Source organism: Chanodichthys erythropterus, chromosome 8 (assembly GCF_024489055.1).
Source record: "Chanodichthys erythropterus isolate Z2021 chromosome 8, ASM2448905v1, whole genome shotgun sequence".
NCBI classification, from domain to species: domain Eukaryota; kingdom Metazoa; phylum Chordata; class Actinopteri; order Cypriniformes; family Xenocyprididae; genus Chanodichthys; species Chanodichthys erythropterus.
In genome coordinates this window covers 13,063,157-13,089,171 of record NC_090228.1, presented here as the reverse complement: position 1 = coordinate 13,089,171, position 26,015 = coordinate 13,063,157, and the positions used below count along the sequence as shown (strand labels likewise).

Sequence of the window (26,015 nt, the reverse complement as noted above, 5' to 3'; positions counted from 1 at the left end):
GAGCATAAATATAGTAATCTAGACTACTGGAGAGCAGAGATCTGTGATGAGACGGATCACTCCAGTCCTCCAGAGAGATGCAAAAGTCAACAGAATTCCACACAATCACCAGAGAGAGAAGGAAAACAACACACTGAAGGGATGGATGGATGGCTGGGCTTATTTGCTCGACCCACACTACTATTGATCATAGAGAAAATGGAGCAGAGGGGTTAAGGGTCAGGGGGTCCATTTGAGAGGGTGTATATGTGTGTATAAACCACTTGGGGAGATTGTGTGACACTAAATTAACAATGCATTAGCTCTGACCTTCAGTTTGTAGACAGAATCACTACACAACCCCTCAGACCTTTGAGATGTTTTTTTTCTACAGACCTTCTACTGGTCCTGGTGATTTCTTGAAAGTTTAAACAGAAGGGGTGTGCCAAAAAGGTGAGAAAGAAAGAAATCTGAAGTCTTGATTACAAAATGGCCTGTGCTGAAGCCTCAGTGCACCTTTTATGTAAATGTAAAAGGTGTAAAACAACCCTTAGGCAACAGCAACACCTTTAACATATATTTTACAGCTTTGAGACTGTCTGATTGAATAGCAGGAAAGAACAGACAAATATCTGTGAGATGCTGCTTAGTTTAAGAGCCTCTCTGCAAGTTTGTTGTTCCCAATCAACCTTCAGATAACCTCCCCTCTCGCTGTCAACAGAGGAGCAAAGCCGCCTGCTTCAGACTCCTGTTTACCCAAAAGATCTCCAGAAGAGTCTGTTAGTCTTGGAAAACAGGACCAGAGAGGCAAAAATCAATAACTCTGGGAGAGGGGGAGGGCGCCCCCGAAGTTTTAATGTTCAGATGTGTAATTTATGAAGCGGTTTGTTTACTTGTTAAGCTTTCATTTTTATCCATCTGATCCCTCTCTGCCTCTTTGACTTGGAGAGGATTTGTTCATGTTTATGATAGAAGAGGGTGGCTTTTTTTAATGTGAAAAAGACTAATAAAAATTGTTATCTATCCCAGACTATCCCAGAATTTGTGCATTTCTGCACTATTTATTTTGTTTATACTGTAAATAAAACAGTGAAAAAATACAAAATAAACATTCAGTTTATTTCAAAAGAGACATTTCAAAAGACTGCCATTATAATCAGCCTAGTATTTTGTGAATGGAGGACATTTGCATTCAGTCGACCTGTAAAGTCTAGTATTTATTTAATTATATAATCCCAGATTGAGTGGAAAATGTTTTCACCACAATTTAACAACATTACATCCGTTCTTGACAATCACACTAGTTCCCGAGGGCTGCAATGAATAACTCCCCTGACTGCTTTACAAATGTCGTGGAAACATTGCCAGAATGTTTCGCAGGCAGTCATTTTGCATGGGGTGTAAATGAGCAGCGATTGTGATGGTTTGGAATGGCGTGGAGATGGATAGGCTGTAAATCATAATTAAGACAGAGAAAATAAGGCTGTCAGATTTCTGTCTCTCTTTCCGAAAAAAAAACCTGACAGGCAGAGATTACAGCAGATTGACAAAGATGCAAATTCACACTCCATTATAATATCTTTATGCATCTTTATTAGGATTGGTATGAGGTGGATATTATTTTGGGGCAAATGAAGAATATCAATGTGTCTATCCAACAGTATCTTTGACAGCCTGTTACTATGGCTTTATGAGAGACAAGATTATTGTTTAAAACTGTAATGGTCATGTTGTCCTGGGTCAAACCACAGGTGACTAGTGTATTATTTATTGTACTTTTTTGTATTTTAGATTTTTTAGCTGCAGCTTAGGGTTCTGTCAAGTTTGGTATGTAATTGGTCAGCATTAATAAATTCTCCCTAACATCTGAACTCATGTGCATACCTTATGCTCTTGTTCTCCCATAAGCCAGGGTCAGTTCTGAAGTTTTACCTTCTCGTCCAGAACTTGTTTATGTGGCTGCGCTGGGAGAAGTTTTATCTCAGTTCTCTTTGATCCGCTGTATATGTGTGTCTGTTTGTTGAATGCTAAGGCTTTGTTTATGCCACTAGAAGAGCCTTTCCCCAGTGGGGCCTTCCCCATCTTTCTGCTCTAATGTGAGATGAGAAGAAGCTATCATTGTTTTTCTGAGGACTGTGATATTGTCTGTAGAGAAGTCTGTCACAGGAAAAGATGGTGTGGTGAAATTCTTTAACTCTGGCGTGATGCTGAAACTCTTTTTGAATACCCACGTTCCACAACACCTCATAATGTTGAAACTTTGCAGATATGTTCATGACGCTAAATGAGTTGTAGTCACACAATATCAAGAAAAACATATAGGTCAGGGGTGCCCAAACCTGGCCCTTGTGGAGATCCACCTACCTGCGGAGTTCAGATCCAACCCTGATCAAATACACCTGTCTGTAATTATCAAGTGCTCCTGAAGATCTTAATTAGCTGGTTCAGTTGTGTTTGATCAGGGTTGGAGCTGAACTTTGCAGGAAGGTGGATCTCCAAGAACAGGACTGGGCACACCTGTTCTAGGGTTAATCAGTATTTCCAACTCAAAATGTGTTGTGGGTCTAATTGACCTGGAACATAAGAGATTTTTTCAGCGCTGGGCTATTTGTTTCAAAAAATGACACACTAGTAGTTACGGCACTTTTACATGTGGTATTTTCTAAAGTGATGTAGACGGCGCATGCAGATAAATGTTACTATCAAGAGGCACAATTTATTCTTAGTGCATTCCACCTGGGATTGTATTGAAAGAATTGAAAACATCAAGTCAGTACTGTGTTGTTTTGGACCCAAAACACGCACACAGCCCCCCCTGCAGAGAATGGCGTCTCCCCAGGGGAGCAGGACCGGCCCTGTCGCCCCTGGTGTTGAGTTCCTGAAGAGACTGGGAGGAGTTTGCGGCTGGCTGAGAGAAAGGAACATGCTCCAAAAGTGACGGAAGCATCAGGACAGAACTACAGACAGCCTCACGACTGTCAGTGAGATCTCTCGGAAAGCAGGCAGTCCTACACGACTCAACCTATCCCTCACTGTCACCTTGCTGTCACCAGAGAAAAAGCAGGAGACAGAGAGAGAGAGAGAATGCAATGGGGAGAAGGGTTGAAGACAGCAAGAGGGGTGGCCTGTCCTGGTGTGACAGAGCGTGAACTAGACATGGAGACAGACACACCTGAGAGAGAAAGTGAGAGAGCGCACAGGCAGTGATTGAAAAGACAGGAACTAGATGTGGAGGAAGTTTAAAGAAAGTAAAGCAAAAATGAAAATTCTGTCATTATCTATCAAACGTCATGTCATTACAAACCACATTACTGTACTTCTTCCCTGGAAACGAAAAGAAATTCTGAAGATAAAATAAAAAACAACTTTATTTTAAGTTGTCCTTGTTACAGTGTAATAAATAAGTGCAGAATAATATTAATTAACAACATGTACTTACTATAGGGCTAGGATTAGGGTTTAGTTTAGGGTTAGCTACATGTAATTATGCATAATTTACTGTTATTGTTACAGTAAGTACATGTAACAAAGACACTAAAGTAAAGTGTTACTTTTTTTTATTATTTAAATGAAGCATTCTAATTATATCACTTAAATAAATAGAGCATATTTAAGTATCCTACACTGCTACATACTGGAAAAACTGATTATTTTAAATAACATCCAAGCTACTGGAAATGTGTGTTAAGTCAGCAGCATCGCTACTTTTAGCTAGTTACTTCCCAAAACTGATTCATTATGCAAATCACTAATGTTCAAAAATATTTGAGTTTTACATCCATTCTGGGCTCCTTTAAAAAGTTCTTGTCACAGTGTGATACAGCAACTAAAAATCTTCTGTTAGAATGTGCTTCTAAATTTATCTTGAGAGATTTGCCTTTCATGATTTTCCACTCATTTGAATGGTCTATAATGGTGTGGGAATAGATAGAGTGATTTATGGTAAGAACATTGTGTTCACCGCAGCAGCTGTACAGTTTGGAACCAGCACAGTATAGGATACAAAAAGACAGACAGTCCTGTGTTTGTCGTAGCCTAATTTTACACAGGTTTCAAATGTCATGCGTGTTTCACAGTTACACAGACTCTTTTCCAAATAGCTCCAGAAATGTGATATGCCAGTTCACAAACTTTTTGAAATTGCCATTCACCTTGCATTGGCACAGAAGCAAAAAATTTTCATAAATGTTCGACCAGATCAGATTGTTCTGTCTAATTTGAGCGGCACATTGATTTTTCCTCTGGGCACGCGGGGACCTGTTGGGTCATTCTCTCAGGTGGCAGAAGACCTGCTTGTTTGCCCTTTGTGATAGAGGACAGATGCTCTATCTATAGCACACACACACTCTCAAGTTACTCTCCTTTCTTAGGTGGAGTCTTACTGAGTGTGACCTCTTTAAAATGCTTTGTATAAATTTGAAGACAAAGAGTCTAATTGTCCTCACATCCACTCTGCCTTTGTCTTTTCGGGCATTCCCTGTTCTCACGTGCGTATTTCTTTCTGCTGAAAACTTAGTTGACCCCTGCAGCTGAAAGGAAAAAGATTTGTCTGCTCAATCTAAATGTTAAGAGATTAAAAAAAAGTGTTGTAAACGTTCCTCTGAGCTATATCATGACAGCCGGGTGTTAATACGTGCAATGTTTGATCAGATCTGTAGGGGATGTGGTGTTGGAGAAGACAGATAATCTGTTTAATATTAGCAGGGTAAAATGGGTCCCCTGGCCCAGGAGGAACAGGGACAGCAGGAAGATGAGATGAAGGAGCAGGTCTGAGGTGTTTTTGACAGCTCCCGAAATTGCATGCGAGTTTTGAGGCGAGCGCTGCTGCGTCACGGAAAACTTGACGCTTTTATGGCATTGAGATGAATTGTGGGTATTGTGTGGGTGTGTGTGACTTTGATGGGTAATGTGTCTCTCCAGCTGTGCCGTAGTCTGGAGTCGGATGGATTCTAGTCAAATGAAAATGTTTAGAAATACAACTCAGATTCTGAGGCCATGCTGCTTTTAGACAGATTTGGTGTTGTGGTCAGTAGGGTTGGGCAAAAGTACCTTATCTACCTCAATCCTTCCCAGGGGTGCCTATACTTCCAAACACCCATTAAAGGGATAGTCCACCCAAAAATGAAAATATTCAGTTATCATTTATTTACAACATTTTCAGTTCCCATTGACTTCCATTATATTTTTGACCACACATTGGAAGACCACACATATCAGAAAAAATGAAATGTATAATATTAGAATTTATATAACCATCAGTCATATCAAATCATATGAATCTTACAACATACAAAAGGCACATTGAATTGGCTCTTACATCAGTTTTGATTCTTTTGTTTTTAACTGAGTTGTTACATAATGTGAATTATGTAATCATTTTTGAACTGCTGACAGACTTATTCATTTGTCATGAATAATGTTATCTTTTGGTTTGCAGTCATCAAGTTCCACATAAAAAAATCATGAGGTAGAGTGCCTTTCAAAATATTTAATTCACTGTGTTACCAAAATGAGCATTATAATGCTGTAATATACAGTAAAACATATATATATATATATATATATATATATATATATATATATATATATATATATATATATATATATATATATATATATATATATAAGAAATGGTGCAAAGTGACTGCTGCAGCCTGTGTGGGTTTTTTTTTTTTTTTTTTTGCAAGCATGTGTTTGTGTGTCTCAGTATGCCTCGGTGTGTTGGGGTCGTTCCCGGGGTGCTCCACACTAATTTTCCACTCAGCTGAGGTTTGTGGCCCAGTGGGGGGCAGTGGCCCCAAGGTCTCTGCTGGGAATAATCGGGTCAGAGCCACTGGGCTGGATAATGACTCTCCACGAGTCTCTTCCTCTTTCTGTCTTCTCCCCTCCATCCTTCTCTCTGCTTCATGCCTCCCTCTTTCCTTCCATCCCTCTTCTTTGCTCTCTCCATAATGATGGTGACCGACTTGCTCTTCTCTCACTCTCACAGGGTCTGGCTCATAGCACTGACTCTAAATTTAAACCTGCCATTTGTCAATGTGGCTGCTCCTTCTTTTGTCAGTGCTCTCCCTTGCTCCCTTTCTCTCTTGGTATCGTTCTGTATTTTAAAGGTGTCTCAGATTCTACTGTACTTTATATGTGCAACTTGGATGGGGTTTGTATGTCTGGCCACTAGGCAATAGTTCAACTTAATTTCCTCTTCTCCTTCCTCATTCCTTAACCATTGGGAAAGCGTCCCAATGGGAGGCTTGATAACCGTCGGGATGAATGTGTATTTAAGTGCATATTGAAATATGCATTGACTCATCCATATATAATGTTTATATGTTACTGTACTATGGGATGTAGAACATGACCTAGAGTTCAAATATCTGTCTTCTTGCAACGGAACTCATTGAATGAATGAATGAATGAATTGGCAATAGAGTAGAGGACTGTGGATTTGTACTGTGGATTTTATTGCATGCATAATGGAAGTTCAGTGAGACATTTGGAATAGAATTGGCTGAGGAATGGTAGGTGTTTCACTGTATTTTTTTTTTTTCAAAACTGTCAAGTAATCTGCTTACATGGGTAGCATTTAACACCAATTCGAAGGATTTCTTAGATTTCTCAATTCTAAGGATATTGTAAAAGGTAGGATCTTGATTATGCTGTTTCCTAAGATATCTACAGTAATTTTGGGGAAAATTCAAAGACGGCAATCCCAGAATGCCCTACAGCATTTTCAGTAAAAAACAAAATATGAGGTGTTGGATGAGATGAGAGAAATGCAATTATAACTCATATTTTATTCAATACTAAAAAGTAGTTTTTTGCTTATTTAGAGTATTGAGTTTTTAGCTTAGCAACATTCTAATGACAAACTATTGAAATAAACTGAGTCAACATACTTGCTCTTACATTTCTCTTTATTTTTCCTTTTACTCTCTTTTTCTTGAAATAAATGTTAATTAGTCCATATTTTAAATGCATATACTGTAACTTTAACGTGACATCATCTTGCTGTGATATATATATTTTCAAATGTCTGGCATGATTAATATTTTAGACCTAATATTCAGAGCTGTTATCACAAACTGAGAAATTATAAATACAGGCCAATATATTATGCATATGAAATCTGCATCTCTATGCTCATTTTCAGGCTGGAATAAGATCAAGCTTCGATTTGTTCAGCACAGATCAAATCCTGTTTTCCTATACATGTTTTTTTAAACTTGAAGTTAAGCATGGTTAATTCAGTGAGTGACATCCAATTATCATATCATAAATAAATTATTTAATTATAATTTAATTTTATTGTATAGATATTGTAACTATTACTTTCGGTTTATTTTTCACATTTAAATTAGAAGGTCGAATCAAGTAAGTTGCATCATGGGATATTGTTCCATGCTGTGTTCTAGTATTTTCTTCTGGACTATCCCATTCATTGCATTTCAATTTACTGTACATATACTGTTTACTCTATTACTTGTAAAAGCAATATGTTAGTTTGATTTTCTGAGCCTAGACTGTCTCTTTCTTATGCTAATACTAGTTCTTCTCCAATATTAGAGTTCTCTTTGCTTCACGCTGCTGGTCAGACCTTTGGAGTACACAAACTTTAACTCCACTGTCATCAGTCACACATGAGAAATGTACTTCCTCATGCTTATTATACATATGTCTTGGCAAAAAGAGGTTGGTACTATTTTCCACTCTGAGCCCAAACTCATTCTTACGGTAAATTAACAGTTTTAGTTGCAGAGCATGTTGAATAAAACTCCTTGAGGGATTTATTATTTTAACAGAACTTGTTAATTTAGCTGCTTCTGGCTGACTCTGTTAGCTGCTTTCTTCTAAAGACATCTGTAGTAGTCTGTCTCCCTCTCTGTCTGTGGGTTTGATGGTGAGGGATGGCGTTGCAAGCTTACTAAATCTTTTTCCCTCAATCAAAATGCAGAGCTGGCAATTTAATTGCATGTTTTTATTCATTTATTGATGTGCGTTAATTTATTTGTTTATTTCCCTCCTCTGCTGGCATGGGTGATGTAATGGTATTTAGGTCAGTGTGTTAGAGAGCAGAGTGAACGGAGGGTCACAAGGGGAACAGGAAGAGAGAGGGCAGGCAAGATGACAGGAGGCCGTCCTTAGTGTTTTGCATGCCCACTTCTGCTCTCCTGTCTGTCTGATCGCTTTGATGCGATTTCATTTCCTGTTCATTATTCATCAAAGTACTGCATTTCTCCATGTTCAGGCAGCATTTACATAACGAGGGAAACAAATTACTCCTTAGTTTTTTAATAGAGCAGTTTACTTTACTAATGATAAGGTATTAAAACAAACCTGCCGCGTGTTGACAGGTGTGCGCAGGATGACATATCAAGGGGATCACCAATTTATTAGATACAATAAAACATAACAACATAACACACTGCCTGGCCAAAAAAATCCTGTTTGGATTTAAATAGGCAAATGCTTAAAAGTCTATGATTGGATCATTATGTTTCTAGCATGTTATATGTTTGGCAACAGTTCTTCTAACCCTAATTGATGGAGTGTGTAGCTTTTAATTTCTTAAACAACCATGTAGGAAGATGTATCATGGCCATATTCCAGGATGACAATGTCAAAATTACCCCCCCCCCCCTTTTTGAAGTAATATATTGAAGTAATATATTGTTTACTACATGAACAGAAATGTGGATTAAGAAAGTAAATAGGGTAATTCTTATTTAACCAGAAAATGTTTCATTTATTTAAGAAATGAAATACACAAACATACTGCTATTCATACTGCTCTTGTCTCCAGGCCTGTATCACAGAAGCTCATAAACGAAGGCTCATAAATGTTTTTACAGTGCTCTCAGGCCATAGGCAGGCATCTCGTTTATAACCCTTTTAAATAAGAAATATCCCCGTTCTTATAAGCAGTGCTGACTTGTTTCAGCCACAACATGTCAAAGCCCCTGTAATCTCGAAAATTATAAACAGACAACCCTCATACGCCCCCTATTGGTGAGAAAGGACAATGCCCGTGTTTAAACAGGCTTCGCTGCCTGCGTACTTTGGGTGCAGACCGAGAGAGGCTTGTGAGACTTGTTAGATGTGACTGTGTGATGTTTTATTAAAGGCCTTTGACAAGTGTGTATAACTGCAGGATGCACAGCCTCACCAAATCATCCAGAGACACACACAAGCAGTTTGTCTCTCCCAGCAGTGCTCTGAGAATGCTACACACTCACTCTCGTTTCAGAGTTCAATGTTTCACCACCCATATATTCCACATAACGTAAGTGTGTGCGTGTGTGTGTTTGAACACGTTGTACACAGCATGCTTATTAAATCAGCGGCAGAAAGGGATTCAGGCTGCGTGATTGGAGATACAAAGGAGGCCATTCTGATTAAATGCATCTTAGACCTGCTTAGCACAGAGGCACAGAGAAAGAGGATGATTGTTGCAATTTAAATCTCTTTCCTTTCCTCTTTCATTCACCAGCAGATTATTCCTATTCTGTTCTCCGAGTTCGCCACGTTAGGCTTCTTAACTTTTCAATTCATTCACTGTCCTCCCTCCCTCTCTCTCTCCCCCCTTCTTTTCTACACTGGAAAACCCTGTCACAACTGTCATCCGTTATAAACTTCTTTCCCTCTTATAAGGACTCTGTGCTGATTCGTAGTTAATTGCTTCACAGATTTGAATAAAGCCAATCTGGATTAGTCAGGGGAATGACAGGCTAAAAACCCAGACAGAGCAGGCTATATTACCCAGTCTTGTACTATACAAATAGGTAAAACTTTGAAATGTTTAAATGTAAGACTTAATAGCACATTTTCATACATCTTATTTATGATTAAGTAGGCCATGTCAGGGACTGACTGGATTATAAGAATGGAATATAATCAAAATTTAAATAAAAACACTTTTTAATGATTATGTATTTTTAAGTAATATATTTCATTCAGTTTAATGGCTAATTATTAGGACATTTGTTTTTACTTTTATATAGAAAATAATTTTTAGTAATTTTGGTAAACTCGGTAGTGCACTTTCATATGTGATTATATCTGATAAATGTGTATATATATATATATATATATATATATATATATATATATATATACACACATACATATATATACACACACACATATATATATATATATATATATATATATATATATATATATATACACACATACATATATATACACACACACATATATATATATATATATATATATATATATATATATATATATATATATATATATATACACACATATATATACACACACACATATATATATATATATATACACACACATACATTATATATATATATATATATATATATATATATATATATATATATACACACATACATTATATATATATATATATATATATATATATATATATATATATATACACACATACATATATATATATATATATATATATATATATATATATATATATATATATATATATATATATATATATATATATATATATATATATATATATATTAATGATGGTTTTCAATGATCACAGGGTCACAGGGTCCAGGACAATATTTAAGAAATGGTGTTGTCCACCACTTGAAATCAGTCAAGCAGTCACAACTAAAAATCGCAAGTGTAAAACAGTCTTAAACGTGCTTAACCTTGTGTCTGTAATCTGATGTGTCTGGATTAGATGTCACAGTGTAAGGGTGGTCTCCTCATCGGCTCTGTGACCCAGTGTTGTGAACGGATCAGAGTGGATGGTGTTTGGATCTAAAGGGGGAGGGGGGAGTCTCTGAGCTCTGATTCTCCCCACCTGCAGAACCCGGGAGCGATGAATACGCTTCATTAAGGGTAGAACACAAAGCTGGCTTGTCCCTCGCCCCTTTGGGCCTGCTCTGCTTCCACAAATAGAGTCGCTGTTGTTTTAGTACTGTTGAGAGCAGAAAGAGGATAGAGTCACCACAACCACTGGTCTTTTTCTATCTCTGCCCCACCTCCCTCTCTCCTGAAATATGAAACAGAAATATAATGCATGGATTTGGACTAGTAACCAAGCTTGTGTTCTATTTCCTTCATGCTGTGCTGGTTACAGATGGGAGATGGTCGGATGCATTTGTGCAGCTGTTTTTATTTTCCCCCATTCTATCAAATGCTTTGTCTTCCTTTCACATACTGTCTTTCTCCTCTCCTCAGGTGCTCACGTATTTCTTTTTGTCTTTGTTTTGCAGGTGCACCAGGAAGGAAAAGTGTGAGCGGTCATCCGAGCCTCGCCGTTTCGCCTCTGACATAAAGCAGTGTGTGAGACTCAGCGTTCATCCCAACAACATCTCCGTGTCCCAGTACAGCGTCATGGTGAGCACTAATTATCAATTTTCACCTTAGTTCATTCTGTGTAATCACACTGTAAAATATCCTTAAGGAATACTGAGGAAATACTAAACCTCATTTAAGTCTTTCTGAGGATAAAGCCAAATGGTGGACATATTGACATTAGCCTTCACTAATTCAGTTATGGAGCCCATTGCTTTTCTGGCTCCATCATTAATGTGATCATGGTCTTAAGTTCAGCCTTTATGGATCTGCCTGTTGCACTGATGGGTTTATGAAGACACGTCATGCAGTTTGACTGTATCACACGTGCCATGTTATTTCAGTGACGTGTAGATCTAATCACACACAACAGAAAGCTTATTAGTTGTGTGTTTCTGGGTGTTGTTATTTGTACCTTATGAGATCTAGCATTGACTGGTTATATGCATATTTTCTGATTAATATCCATATTCCGGTTAAACCATTATTCTGAAAAAGATGTTTACATGCTCCACAGCTATTGGAATATTTCCATATAATCTGAATAAACTGCTATTCTCTTTAGGAAATACTGGAAATGCTTGCTCTTGCCATTTTTTATGCTGCATTATTGCGCATTCTGCGACTTTTTACAACTGTGCCAAATATGACACAGAATTACTTGTGTTTGGACAAGTGATCTAAATGTATCTTCTTTTTTTTCTTTTTTTTTTGAATAAGGTACAAAACCCAAAGTTCAGATAAATATATCTTATTCAAATTTCTCAAAACTAGAAAATTGGCTTAATTTGGTAATGCAATTAGGTTAATGTGTTTACATGGCCCAAATGTGACCAAATTCTGATTAATATCAGAATATTGCTGTATGTACTGTATGTATTGACTCTATTTCCTCATGTCAGTCACTACTGTTTGTGCCCCTATCCTTAGTCAGGACAGTTACTTTTTTCTTTTGGTGTTTATTTATTTTTGGCTGAACCTAGCTAAGTGCTGACTCTACCCTTCATTGTGTGATTGTGTGTGTGTGTGTATGCGTGTGCGTGTATGTTTGAGTGTCTCTAAAATCCATCAAAGCAGGCCATGGTTTCAGACCTTATCCTCATGTAATCCAGCACCTCCTCTGAGCCTTTATATCAGATTAACGTCTCCACTAGAGAAGCTGGCCTTTCAGCTGATTCAGGATCTGTATTCTGGGCCCAAATTCAAAATCTCAACTACTAGACTTTAACAGCTATAACAGCTAATAAACTGCCCTAACATCAGCGTGTACGTTAGGTACATGTGTGCTCTAGTGATGCTTAATCAGAACCTAGATATGTTTAGATAAACTAAATCATTCCCACAGCAGTGTGTTTTGCCATATATAAGTCCTGTGTTTCTTTCAATTAGAGCATTCATGTCAACTGTATCTAGGCAACCAGTCAAAGCAGATGTCAGGAGATTCAGTAGTAGCTGTTCAGTCATTGAAGAGTTGATGTGATCATATCGCCAGATTCCATATCACAAGAAGCCCTTGTATAAACTGTCCAGGTGTGTTCTGGGAGTGCTAAGCTAAGGCTTTAAGCTTCAGATAATGAGCCCAATCCTCTCAATTTTCACAATCTTAGACCAGCTTATACCAGTTGACTTAGTCCAATTTGGTTTGATGGATGTATGTATGTATGTATGTGTGTGTGTGTGTGTGTTATGAGGAAAAAAATGTCCTCGCACAAGAAAAACAACTTATAAAACATAGTAAGTAATGTTTTTTTTTGCAAATGTTATATACATATATATACAGTGCTTCCCACAGGTTTGAAATATACTTGCGGTGGTAGCCAGGTGGAAAATCCTCCTGTTACCCACGGCACAAAAAATGAACTACTACATGTGACAAACAACAAATATGTGACTTCTGACTGAGGGTCTTTGCACATGTGGAATTTGTCAGTGGGAGTAAACAGTTCTCACGCACACTGAACGAGCAGGTACGAAACGCATAGAGCGAAGGGAGACTTTCCAATAGTTAGGGGCCATTCACATCGCATCTTTTGCGCTTTAACATTCATTATTTTAAATGTATGCGGGACGAACGTGCTCAAATAGAGATCGAAAGCTCTGCCAAGATGGACGGACAGCTGATCATACCTGTACAGGAGGGTTTATTTATTTATTTATTTTGTTTTTATTTACTTATATCTCCATAAGTAGTAGTAGCCTATAATCTAGTATTAGAGCTAATGCAAGGTCTGGAAATCCACTTATCCTTTGCTGAAACTTCAACTTCATAAAAAAAAAAAAAAAAAAAAAAAAAAAAAATAAGGCAATATTGTTTTTATTCCCTTATACTTTTTTTTTTTATATATATATTTTTTATATCTAAAAAATGTGTCACCAAATATACTTGGGCGGCCGTTAATATAAAGTCTATGTGTGGGAAGCACTGATATATATATATACTTTTATTTTATATATACATTTTAACAGTATATTTGATCATATATTTTAATATATTTATATTTGTGTGTGTGTGTCTGTAGGTGTGTGTGTGTGTGTTATGAAAAGACTGGTAAGGAATTTACACACACAGCGTTAGAGAGAAATTGACCTTTTCCTTTAAACTGGAATTACTGAGAGGAAAACAACACATCTGCAATGCAATAAATTGCAAAATGTACACAGAAATACACTACAGGCATCCATGCTGTTTCTTGACCTTTTTCATTATTGAATATTTGTTTGAGGAGATAAGCACAAAGCTCCTTTGTTCAGTCTGCAGGGAGAATTTAGGGATTGAAGTAAGTTTCTCATCAAAAAGAAAACATTTTTCTTTTTCGATTATTTTATCTTTTCATGTTATTTCACATTTTATCCATAAGCTCTTCCTGGACCTCCACCCAGCCAGAGCGTGCTGCAAACCACAGTAAAGCCCATCTTACGAGGAATGTATTTATTTATTTTTAACTGCTCTTTTCATATTACTGAGTGCATTTACCAAAGAAGTTTCTTTTAGATAATACAGAGGTTTCGATAAGCAGAGCGTAGCACAGCTTTAGCATTATCCTGAATGAGGATTACACTTTTGAACTAGTTGTTTAGGGAAAACATCTGTCATGGCTGGATACAATGCTATAGGTGCTCTCAGAATTCATTTAAATGTAGATTGATTTTTATCCATGCGATTTTAAAGTACAACAAGGGGTACAATAGGTAGAATCTCATAGCTCTCGGGGTCTCTGTGGGTACATCGACAGCTCTGTTTCCCTCCACCAGCAAATCCTGAAGCGTAATTAGAAACCCGCATCAGCATCTGAAGTCTGTGAGAGTCTGCCGTCTTGATGCATTCTTCTGTTGAGGCAGGAGGTAATCAAAGACACCATATTCCTTGTGTCGTACCCTCTGCTACGAGAGGCCTTTTTTTGTTTGTTTGTAGGGTCCCTCTCCGAGAGGGATGATTTTCATATTTATCATGGCCAGCAAGGGTTTGTTTGCCGCTGCTTGAAATGTAATTGAAGAAATTCTCTCTGCATCTCTCTCTAAAAGGAAAAATAAATTAAATCCCAGAGTGGCGCCGCCATCCACCAGTGCATCCTGAACTTTAATGGGAAAGCGGAAAACAGCAAGAGAGGGGGAGAGATGGGAAAAGTGTCTGCAACATGTCCCTGCCTTTTCATTAAACAGCAATCTAAAAACAGCCCCGGTCAGCCGTTCTGTTGAGTAAAGGGTGTTTCAGGCCGTATCACCAATGTAATGCTGGGTGCAGGGCCACTCTATGCAAGGCTGCAGCTTCCTATTACTGTGGATATTCCGATTTCATCCACTTCACCTCCCATGATGCCCTCACAGAGCATTACTGCACGCTTTCCCAAACTGACCCCTGACAGAGTCAAACTGGCAGAGAGAGCTGCAGCAGCTATTTTAAATGGTGCATATCTATTCTGTCTTTCTAACTATATACAACTTCATTATTTTCTCTCCCTGAAATCTCTTTATTTTGTGTTTTCTTTGATATTATAACATGCGTTTTGTATCCGGATGGTATTTGGATATTATTTTAGACCTTTCACATTTATCAAATTGTAGAAACAGAATCCTTCTACAAGCATTCAGTATGTACCTTGGTTTTGAAGCCACGGTTCAGTACGGGTTTGGTACAGCAGAGGCGAGAAAACTAAAAATATAATAGCTTTTTTCTTTATTAAACTGTGATTTGTTTTTCAATAAATGTGTCTCTATGTTTAAATAAATTCAATTATAATTCAAATTTTCTTAAAGATAAAAAAATCTTAGCTAATGCTGTAAACTATATACAGGGAGACCTTTCTCACACATTATAATATTAAAGATTACAATTAACAGCAGACCCCAAATTATTAAATTCAATTGCTATTTATTTTTAAATATATAATAATCATCACGCTCAATCAATAACACTTAAATAAAAATAAAAAAATTAAAAAACATGTAAATTGCACACAAATCAGGTTTTGCATTAACTTATAAATCTATTAATAGTCATTTACACTGTTATTGTCAAAACTTGTTTTTATGAGAAATTTATTTAAACATACATTAAATAATCAAGAAATTACTAACAGGTTAAGTAAATATAATGAACAGGCTAATATAGTACATATATGAAATGCTCCCCTCTAGAGTTAATTTCTCTAGTAAACTAACATGCTGTCGACACTAAATGCCTGAGTTAAATGTAATGCTACGTGAGTTATTATTCTCAAGCTGTTTTATTGATATCTTTCCGCAGTTGAGAACACTGGTTGAGAGATTACATGTAAACATACCGATCGATCGTCTCTTCTTGTTCTGTGCTTTTCACTGGTAGCAAACAGCTTTGCATTACCGTGCACGCCCCCTTCTGGATTGGAGTATGGATTGCCTATGACCAATTGTATTCGTCGGGTGACTGCATGCACCAAACCGTGACATCCATACCATTCGGTGTATGTATATATATATATATAATATACACAATACCAATATAATCCCAGGTGTAAAGGTGGCATTTATTTCAGTCTCATGACAGTTGCTCTTTCTCATTCTTCTCTTTGCGATCGTTTCTCACTTCATCTGACTCAGGTGTCAGGCAACACATGTGCTTCAGAGCAGGGCTTGAAATTCATAAGAAGGCTGGGAGCCAGAGGGCATTGTGGGTAACAGAGATGGAGAGGACAAAGAGAGAGCATAAAGAAAAAAGAGAATGAAAACTCTCACCCCATAGCCCTCTCTCTTTCTCATTCTCTCCTTCTCTCTCTCAATTTCCCACCTACTTGTGTTCAGTGAAACACATTGGAGTCAGTACAGGGCTGACTGATGGCTGACTGAAGTCTCTTGATGTCTCTGGACATTTTCCTCTAGGAAATTTAGGAGATATGTGGCCGCTGGTTCAATGGCCTGATTTTGCTGTGCGGTTGGCCATGTGTCAGCTGGGATATTTATGGAACGGCTATGTGTGTTTTCTGGGATGTCTTGATGTCTGCGGCTGGATTGAGATTTCCCATGTGTGGAGTGTGCAGACTTCCTTCTCTCTCAAGAGCATTTCAAATCACAGACGTGAGAAAATATCCACGTTACAGCAGTTTTAGGGGCAGCGGCAGCAAAAATGAGTTTATTTTCTGCACAAAGATGGTGTGTCAGTTTGCGACACACACCAAAAGTTTGTCCTGTCCATTATTGCCTTCTGTTTTCTCCCCTGTATAACTTCAGCTTATCTTTTCTTTTTTCCTTGACAGCTCGTGCTGGAGGCACATAATGTGCCAGAACTTTCTGCAGGGGTCAACTGCACCTTTGAGGACCTGGCGGAGATGGACGGTCTGGTCGAGGGGAACCGCATTACCTGCAGCTCTCCTGCAGAGAAGGAAGTTCCACGCATTGTCGTAGACCAAGGTGTGAACATGCGCAGTCACTAACCAGGAAATTTGGTGAAAGGCCTGAATGTTGGCATTTGTTGTGGCAGTGTGAATAGACTGAGACTAAAAGTGAGACTGTGACAGCTTTATAATTGGAGACGCTGGATCGAGAAATCTGATGCAGACTCCAGAGACGCTGGATTTATATCAGAGAGAAGGAGGGAAGACTGTCTAAGAAAGAGAGAGAGTGATAGGCATAAACACCTGAGCAGAGATGGAAGTTTACATGCTCATTATCTTGCCTGCAGCTGTTGACTTTTGCCGCAGGACGTGTTTTGTAATTGAGTGAATAAAGGTCGTCAAGAGGGAGGCAGTTTTGGCATTCTGTCTCCTGCTCTCTCGTCTGTCTCTCTCCATTTCTGTCTTTCATTCTGAGGCTCCATTGGCATTGATGTTTGAGAGATTTTTCAAGTAAAGTGATTGGATTGGATCTCCTGAACTGATGACACTCTTCACTCCATCTGCTCGGCTGAAATGGTTTTGACAGCATTCACTCCAGCAGATAAGTGAGAGAAAAGATTTTTCAAGAGAGAACATTTTGCCGTCCTCTTCTCCACTCTCGTAGATGCTATTCTTTCACCTCTGTTTTCTCTCCGACGTGCTTGGTTACCTCGACATAATTGAAATGAGCGCACATCTGGGCAGCTGTCTAGAGGCTGGTAATTTTTCATAATACGAAAACGTCTCAACGTTAGGATAATGAAGATGCGCACTTCTGCAGAAACAGGGGAATACTCCTCCACATGTGTTCTAGGGCAAAAACAGGTAGAAAAGGTTGAGGGGGAGGGGGAATAAAACACAACATAATACAAGGCTGAATGGAAGCAACAGTGTTCTTTTGGAGCATCTCGTATAGAAACACCCACAAATTATCCTAGTAAGTGGCACAGCGGTCTGGATGTGAGGTAGAAAGAGCCGTGCGCAGGGGTGTGAGTTGTGTGAATAATGATGCATGCAAGTCTCATTGGAGATGTGAGGCTAGTCAGGCCACCATGAAATTACAGGTCGGTCCAATCTGCAAGGGCCCGGAGCTCTGAAATGCCGCAGTGCAAACACACTCTCACACCACTGAATAAGTACACTATTACACACCTGAGGGTGCACACTCACACACTACTGGATACATACACCATCACCATCATACACATACAGTATTTAACCCCTAAATGCGTCATAAGTTGTGGATCAAGATGTGTTTTTATGTATTCTGCATGCACGCACACACATACCCCTGCAGTTATAGGTCATTTATTCGCTCTGTCTCTAGTATTCCTCACTTTCCTTTCATTTCTTAGTGTCATGGTAACAGTGTATGTCCTGAGTGACTCATTAAAGGCGGACACACTCTGCAGCGGGTGGCAGGGGGCCTGCACACACACACACACACACACACACTCCGGAGATACCAGCCATCAAGGTAACATTTAGGTGAGCTAATTAGGACAGATTCATTGTCAGGCACACTTTACAGTGATTGATGAATGATTCGCTCTTTGTTGAAACACCGCACGACAGGGAAGGGGAGTGCGTTAGGAGAACAAGAAAGAGGTTGAAGAGAAATATGTGAGAAAAGGAGAGACAGGAATAGATAGAGAGTGAGGGAAAAAGTATGATCTTCCTTTGAGAGGGGAGATGTCGTGTCCGGCGTGTTGAATTAAACATGAGCTTCTTCATTAGCTCAGACAAAAACACTCTGAAGATGGGCACTTTTGTGCCACATTTCCATTAACTCGTACAGGTTTCTTTCTCTCATTCTCAGTCTCTCTCACCCTCTTCTTCAGGGATTGGAAGGGTTTTAGATCATTTTTGGCAGAGAGGAGTGGTCACCTTATTCCTTACCTTCAACAAATATGCTCTATAATCCACACATATATAAACTACTTAATATATAACCTAATTAAGACAGCTTGGTGTCATTGGTATATGAATGAGATAATTGATAGCTTATATTCAATTTACAGTTTTGAATTGGCATGTTGCTATGCGAACAGCATGATTATCTAAGCATTAAAATACACCATAGACACAAAGTCCCTTTCAAGGAAAGTCAGTTCACTCAATGACAATATTTTCAATGCCTCAGTGCAGCTATTCAAGGCATGCAAAACAAACTACTTGAATGGGGAAATGCTTAAATCTCAAAAATTGCTGATATGACCTGACCCATAAATGTTGTTTCTTATGCTCAAATAGCATTACTTTGGGCTGGTTCAGCCAATGCACATGTTAAGTCCCAAGTGTGCACGTCTCAGGACACTGACTGTTTCTATGGGAACGGCAGCTGGAATGTCATGGTGACTTTACCAATTGCCGATTGGCTATTGTATTTCTATAGCGTTTTGCACTACCATTCATCATAATATGAGTGAATAATCTTTGTATATACTGTATACAGACTTTTACGCAAATATTGGATAAATTGATCCAATTTTAATGACACCATTTTTTAATCTATACTTTTTGGTATTTAAATCATTGCAGTGCATTGTCACCCACATTTTGGAACAAACTGCTTTCTCAACTATGTCAACACTCGTAACGTTTTCCTCCTGCCTCTTAGGTGACCATCAGATTGTCCAGCTCTACCTCAAATCAAAAGAGACGGGTCTAGCTTTCGCCAACACTAGCTTTGTCTTCTACAACTGCAGCGTTCACAAGTCGTGAGTATCTTTTCTATTTACAACTCATGTAGTGCAGTAGTGTAACATCCTATCTATTTTCAAGAATACTCAAACTAACTGCATTAATCTGCACCCTCTCCTTGTCTCAGATGTCTGTCCTGTGTCGGAAGCCCATACCAGTGCCACTGGTGCAAGTACCGTCACACATGCACCCACGACCCGAGCAGCTGCTCTTTCCAGGAGGGCCGTGTCAAACAGCCAGAGGTGAGTTACTTGTGATTGGTCACACACCGGGGTTTGTAATTGGCCATCATCATTCTCAATTGGACCTAATTGAGTTGATTGGTGCAGAGGTGCAGTTCAGGTCCTGTCCTAATTGTGAGAACTTACCCAGCATCACCCCATCACGTTGAGCCACTTCATACACGTCTGATGGCTTTGAATTCGACTTAATTCTCATTAAATCTCTAATATTTATATCTGGATTCCCACCAACATCTTATTTCATGTAAATTATCAATAATATTGGCACTACTTGCACGCCTTGAGGCCACCGCAGGCCCATCAGATAAATTAAAAGCTGCTGTTGGGGCTCGGCACACTTTGCCGGAGCCAAACCCTTTCCTAGCTCACTCTCAGAGAGATGCCAAGGAGGGTCAAGCCATCGAGTTTGTATCACTGATGCGCCCTTTAATCCCTCCTCGAGGGTCTACATGCCGCAGATCACAATGTGTTTATTTCATTTGCATCATGCAACTGAAGAGAATTCAGCAGATAGCATGAACATATAATTATGTACATCATGCTTGTATGCTTAGCTTTGAATTGCGTAATGAATTGTGAGGACACCTGCCCCCTGAGGCTGTGTTTTAGCCACACAAATGTGTAGCCTCATCATTTAGCATTCATTAACATCTCTTAACAAAGCGTTTCTCTGGCTGCCAGCATTTGGCGTACCAATTATCAAATGGACACGCTGTCAATATTGACCAGTTTAATATTAGGATTCCCTATTGTGTGTCGAGCGACTTGCACACAAAGCAGCGACTGAATATTAGCACATGTTAATGATATTTCCACTGGATGTTTTTGTTTGATTTTTGTTTTAAGACAGGTGTTTTGTCCGGTTAATGAGTTTAATTTGGATTTCATTAACCCCTCATACCGGAGGTCTCAGATCCGCTTCCAAACTCCGGGTGGTTTAGAATTAATGACCGGGGATGTTTACCGTGCAAATCCTCCGAGCAGACGCTGACGAGTCAACTTTGCATGGAGAAATGAGATGACCTTTTGCATTGACCTTCCGCAGATGAATTTCTGTGTTTTATACCAATTAAGGGATTGCTGAGAGTGATCTGAATAATCCAGACTTGTCTTTCAATGGATGGTGAAAGCGAGAAGCCCCCCTGTAGTCAAAGCTCATTTCAATATGTGCCTGTGAGCACAGGAGAACAGTCCACATTCATAAATAAAACGTGCCACAGCATCAGAATGTCGTCTCTGGCAAGATTTAACAACATTGCGTCTGCCATTCACAGTCTCTCACATTTAAATATCTGACGGGTCTTCTTCAGCTGTATGCTTTTTGTTTCATTATCATATTTCAATTTGTATGACTTTTTACGTTTAACAATAGCAGGAATAAAGGAATTATGTTTGGTGGCAAAATTCAAATATTTGAAGACATTTTCACTTCTCAGCTAGTTTCTCATTTTGCTCTGATTTTCCAATTATACATCATAAAATATCTAGGATGTATTAGTGTTATCCTGTTATATAAAGTAAGGGAACGTGACATAATTTATGTATTCAGGGAAAAGCATGTGAGAAAAATAATTAGCATTTGTAATAGCATTTTTTAATATGGCAGGTAAAATGAGTTCTATGTGATTGCAAACTTTTTCAGGTCTGCATATTGATATATTGCCACTGTATAAAACCATACACTTCTTTTTTCCCTGCTTTGGTCATGGATTAGCCAAGAATTATTTAATGAAAATAGTAGATGTGGGGTAAAGTGTGTCAGATGCTTTGAGGTAAGCTCTGTTAGTGGATCAACTAAGTGGTTGATAGTAAGTCTTGTCATATTTCCTTGTGATTATGTTAGATAATTGTGGAATTATTATGGAATAATGGAATAAGGATGCTTTTGTTTGTTTAGTCCAGTGTTGTTGTTTTTTTTTTGGTTTTTTTTTGAACATTGTTTTCCAACTCTGCTATACAAATCTTGATTTTCTTCTCTGGCTAGTGTGTGTGTATTAAGGGTAGTGCTGAATCCTGTCAGATGCTGGCTGTGTCAATCCCCCATGCCTCACTCTTGGCCACTGGCATAATGCTGCATGACTGAATGCATGCCGTCCTGACCCAGACGTCCACTGCACTTTAGAAAACAATTTCTGTTATAGCTTGGCTTTTTACTTCCTTTTAGGAATTGCAAAGTGCCTGTTTACAGCATGCCTACTGACAGGTAATGTGAAATTGTGGTGTGATTTTGAATAATAGATACACTAACAGTCAAAAGTTTGACACTAGACCAATTCACTTGAACATATAAAGCTTTTTTTATAAAGGCCTATGCTTAAATACATGAAATTAGTTTTGTAAACAAATATCAATGTAAATATAGCTGTGAGCAGCAATTTTGGGGTTCAAGCGCTTTAAGGCCTTTAAGCATATGCGTAAAAAGGCATTATGCTTTAATTAGCAAGCCTGTAACCATCTCGATCATTTGCAAAAAATACAGGCAATTTACCATAGGAAATATATAGTTTTGGAAGCTTTTTAACAGTTATTGAGGTTGACCCAAAAACCTAGGACTAGTTCACCAAAGTTGTTTTTTGAAATAATCTCCAATATTTAACATACGATTCGATGGACAGATAATAATAAAAAAAATAATGATGATTCCTTACATTTATCTAGCGCTTTTCAGGGTACTCAAAGCACTTACATATGGAAGGGGGATTCTCCTCAACCACCACCAATGTGCAGCATCCACCTGGACGATGCAACGGCAGTCATATTGTGCCAGAACGCCCACCACACACCAGCTTATTGGTGGAGAGGAGTCAGTGTGATGAAGCCAATCAGTGTATGGGGATGATTAGGAGGCCATGATGGACAGAGGCCAATGGGAAAATTTGGGATTTTTAATGACCACAGAGAGTCAGGACCTCGGTTTAACATCTCATCCAAGGGACGGTGCTTTTTGACAGTATAGTGTCCCCATCACTATACTGGGGCATTAGGACCCACACAGACCATAGGGTGAGCACCCCCTGCTGGCCTCAATAACACCTCTTCTAGCAGCAACCTAGTTTTCCCAGGAGGTCTCCCATCCAGGTACTAACCAGGCTCAGCCCTGCTTAGCTTCAGTGGGCAACCAGTCTTGGGCTACAGGGATATATGGCTGCTGGTTCAGATGCAGATGCCTTGAGGCAAAGTTGCTCAGAATGAATAGTTCTACCATGTGGTATGAATGTTGTGGGTGTGTGAACTAGGACTAGCTCGCAAAAGATAAATAGCAGAAAATTCGGAAACACCTCTTGAGCCAAGGATTCCAACGGAATAAGACACTTGAGCCTACGCCTAATGGTTCAGGAGTTATGAGACATTTCGTACTTTTGACTGCTATAGCACCCCCCATCAGGCCGATTGAGGCTAGCCTTGCTGACGTTGTAGACTGTGTGAGTACTACCAGCCCTCAAATTTTTTACGACTTATGAATAGTGATCCTTGGAAATTTTTACAATTACAATAGGGATTCATTGCTACACAAAAAGTAATAGTTTTATAGTTTTCAAAGATTAAATTTGACCATATAACACAAAATAAACTTGTGCATTAAGTTAATTGTGAGAGGTCTTCCATGCACTTTGCATGAGGATAACTATTTATGACACGTATGACTTTTCACCCAAGTAAAGCCACCCAAACTTGAGTTTCTGTGACTGTTAAGATGCTGCCTTAGAAGGCAGCTGCATATATAGAGAGTAAGAAGTGAGGTAGCTCACTCAAATTTGGAACAATATGGTAGATGGGACACGAGGAAGAAAAGGAGAGAGGTGTGGGAAACAGGAACTGAACGATCCAGTGAACTCTCTACCATCTTATTAAGATGTTAATTGACAGGCACAATTGGCAGCTGTGCACAATTGAGCTGCAGATTGTGAAGAAAAGGATTTGGGTCCGAGTTCAGAACCATGAGATGTCCTCTTTGCATTGCCTCCCTCAGGGAGAAACTTTGAGGTAAAAATCATTTAGATCGAGGTGGAAGACAGGACTTGAAGAAGAAAATACCAGCTCAGGAGGGGAGCGAGAGTGAAAACAAACAGATGAAAAGGAGGGAAGTGTCAGAGGTGAGAAAGGATGAGAGCGTGTGTGATGCCGCAGGAAGTGAAATGTGGCAAGGAACGAGAGAGGAGGGTTTTTGCCTTTGGCGGTAGGGAGGCACGTTAAAGCGCATGGAGTGCAGGGAAGCCTTGGTAATCATCCAGCTAACACCGCGAGAGCTGTGGAGAGAATTAGGCGTTTCATCTTCTACCCGACTGAACGCTGCCATTATGCATACATACTCAAACAGCTCTAATTATGGATCTATCACTCTGTGCCAGCTCTCTACCCTCAGTTCTCTGTGCCAGGGCGTCTTCCTCCCCGCTCGCACTCAATGACTATCTTTGTTTCGGCGCATCTCTAACAGAAGCGCACGCACTGAACTTAAATCTTTTCCCCCACCTACAGTATCTTTCTTCAGCATCTAATTATATCAGTCCTGTTCTGAGACGATGGAGATTCAGCTGCAGTCAGTTAAATGCACCCCCCCCCCATCCCCCAGTAGTAAACAATCAGGAGCCCAATTGCTGTCTGCCTCACTCCACGTCCCTTTGACAAACACATCATTATGTTTCAGCTCACCCTCGGGCCTCTCTTGCTCAGACCAAGACTGTAAACACACTCTCAAGAGCCTCTTTTATCTGTAAAATGCCTATATTTAATAATAATTTCCCTTTATTTTAATCAAACCCTGCTTTGTTTTCCCACCTCAAATGAGCCGCCTCGGGCACGTCTTGTCAGATTTGACACGCGTTACGGACAAGGAAGGAAACCACAATGTCAAGTCATTTGTCAAATGAATGCATGTTGAATTACCATCTCTGCATTTTTTATTAACATCTCTTCCAGTAAGACTCTTTAGCTGTATCTGGCTCGAGGCTACAGAAATCATTCTCTTCCTGGATGCAGTGGACACTGGCTCTCTTTCTGAGCCTCAAGACAGGAAGTATGGCCACTTTTTTTGATCTGCTTCTGTTAAGTTCAAAGCAGACTACAAGATCTAGTTTGTTGCCGATGGGGTAAAGTGGTGTAATGGTTGAGGCTGAGACCATGAGGTTGCTGGTTCAGTCCCCACAAGCAACTTGCCATAACTTTTGGCAAAGTTTTTGGTGGCATTCTTGGCAAAATTGATTGAGGCTGAACATTTATTGAGGCTGAAATGGAAACTGTCTTAGGTTTCGAAATAAGCAATAGAGTGCATTTCATTTGTTCCCGTCCCGCTTTCTCTCTCATTGTGTGTATCTCTATCCTTTCTTCTCAGCCTCCTTGTAAAGACTTAATAACCTGGCCTGACAAAAACAGCCCTAGTCTTCAGTGTCTCTGAAGACTCCATATTAGAGCCTCCCAACCTTCAATTATACTGTTGTTATGTTTGGAGTCAATCTCCCTCCACATAAAGCTGCCAGCAGATCCCTGCTCATCCGTCAATAAGAGGCGTGGAGAGAGGGGGGGCCTGGCCAGACACCTTCCCCAAAGAAGAAGGGGCAGGCTGAAGAGACTTGGGCGTGGATGGACAAAGATATTGGTGTTTTAGTGGGCGGTTTTCCCTTGTCGTGCCTTATTTATGACTAAGACTGCTGCCAATAAACATGTTCACATTATATCAGTGTAATAGGGAGATAAATCCTTGGAGGGTGGTCTGGGGAAGGACTTAGAGAGGCCCTTGTAGACATGGGGCTGAGTAGCTATTATGGGATTTAGAGACCTGAACATTGGCTGAAAGTTGGGTCAGTGTAGGGCTGCCCTCTGCAGAATGGGTGTGGATTTAACGCCCGTCTTTGTACTGATGACTTTAATATCTGGAGCCTGTGTGGGTGGAGATATGATGGTCAGAGTGTGAGTGTGTTGAAGTGTCTTTGCTGTTTTATTT

At 39.2% G+C, this 26,015-nt stretch overlaps 1 protein-coding gene across 1 annotated transcript in view; it reads left to right on the top strand.

Annotated features, from left to right (window-relative positions):
* The window catches only part of plxna4 (plexin A4), a 194,555-nt gene that overhangs the window by 118,870 nt on the left and 49,670 nt on the right, over positions 1–26,015 (top strand). The window contains exons 5-8 of the mRNA XM_067391024.1: positions 11,205–11,328; positions 17,016–17,169; positions 19,753–19,852; positions 19,963–20,077. Of these exons, the coding sequence (XP_067247125.1) occupies positions 11,205–11,328; positions 17,016–17,169; positions 19,753–19,852; positions 19,963–20,077 (493 nt within the window). The remainder of the gene's footprint in view (positions 1–11,204; positions 11,329–17,015; positions 17,170–19,752; positions 19,853–19,962; positions 20,078–26,015) is intronic.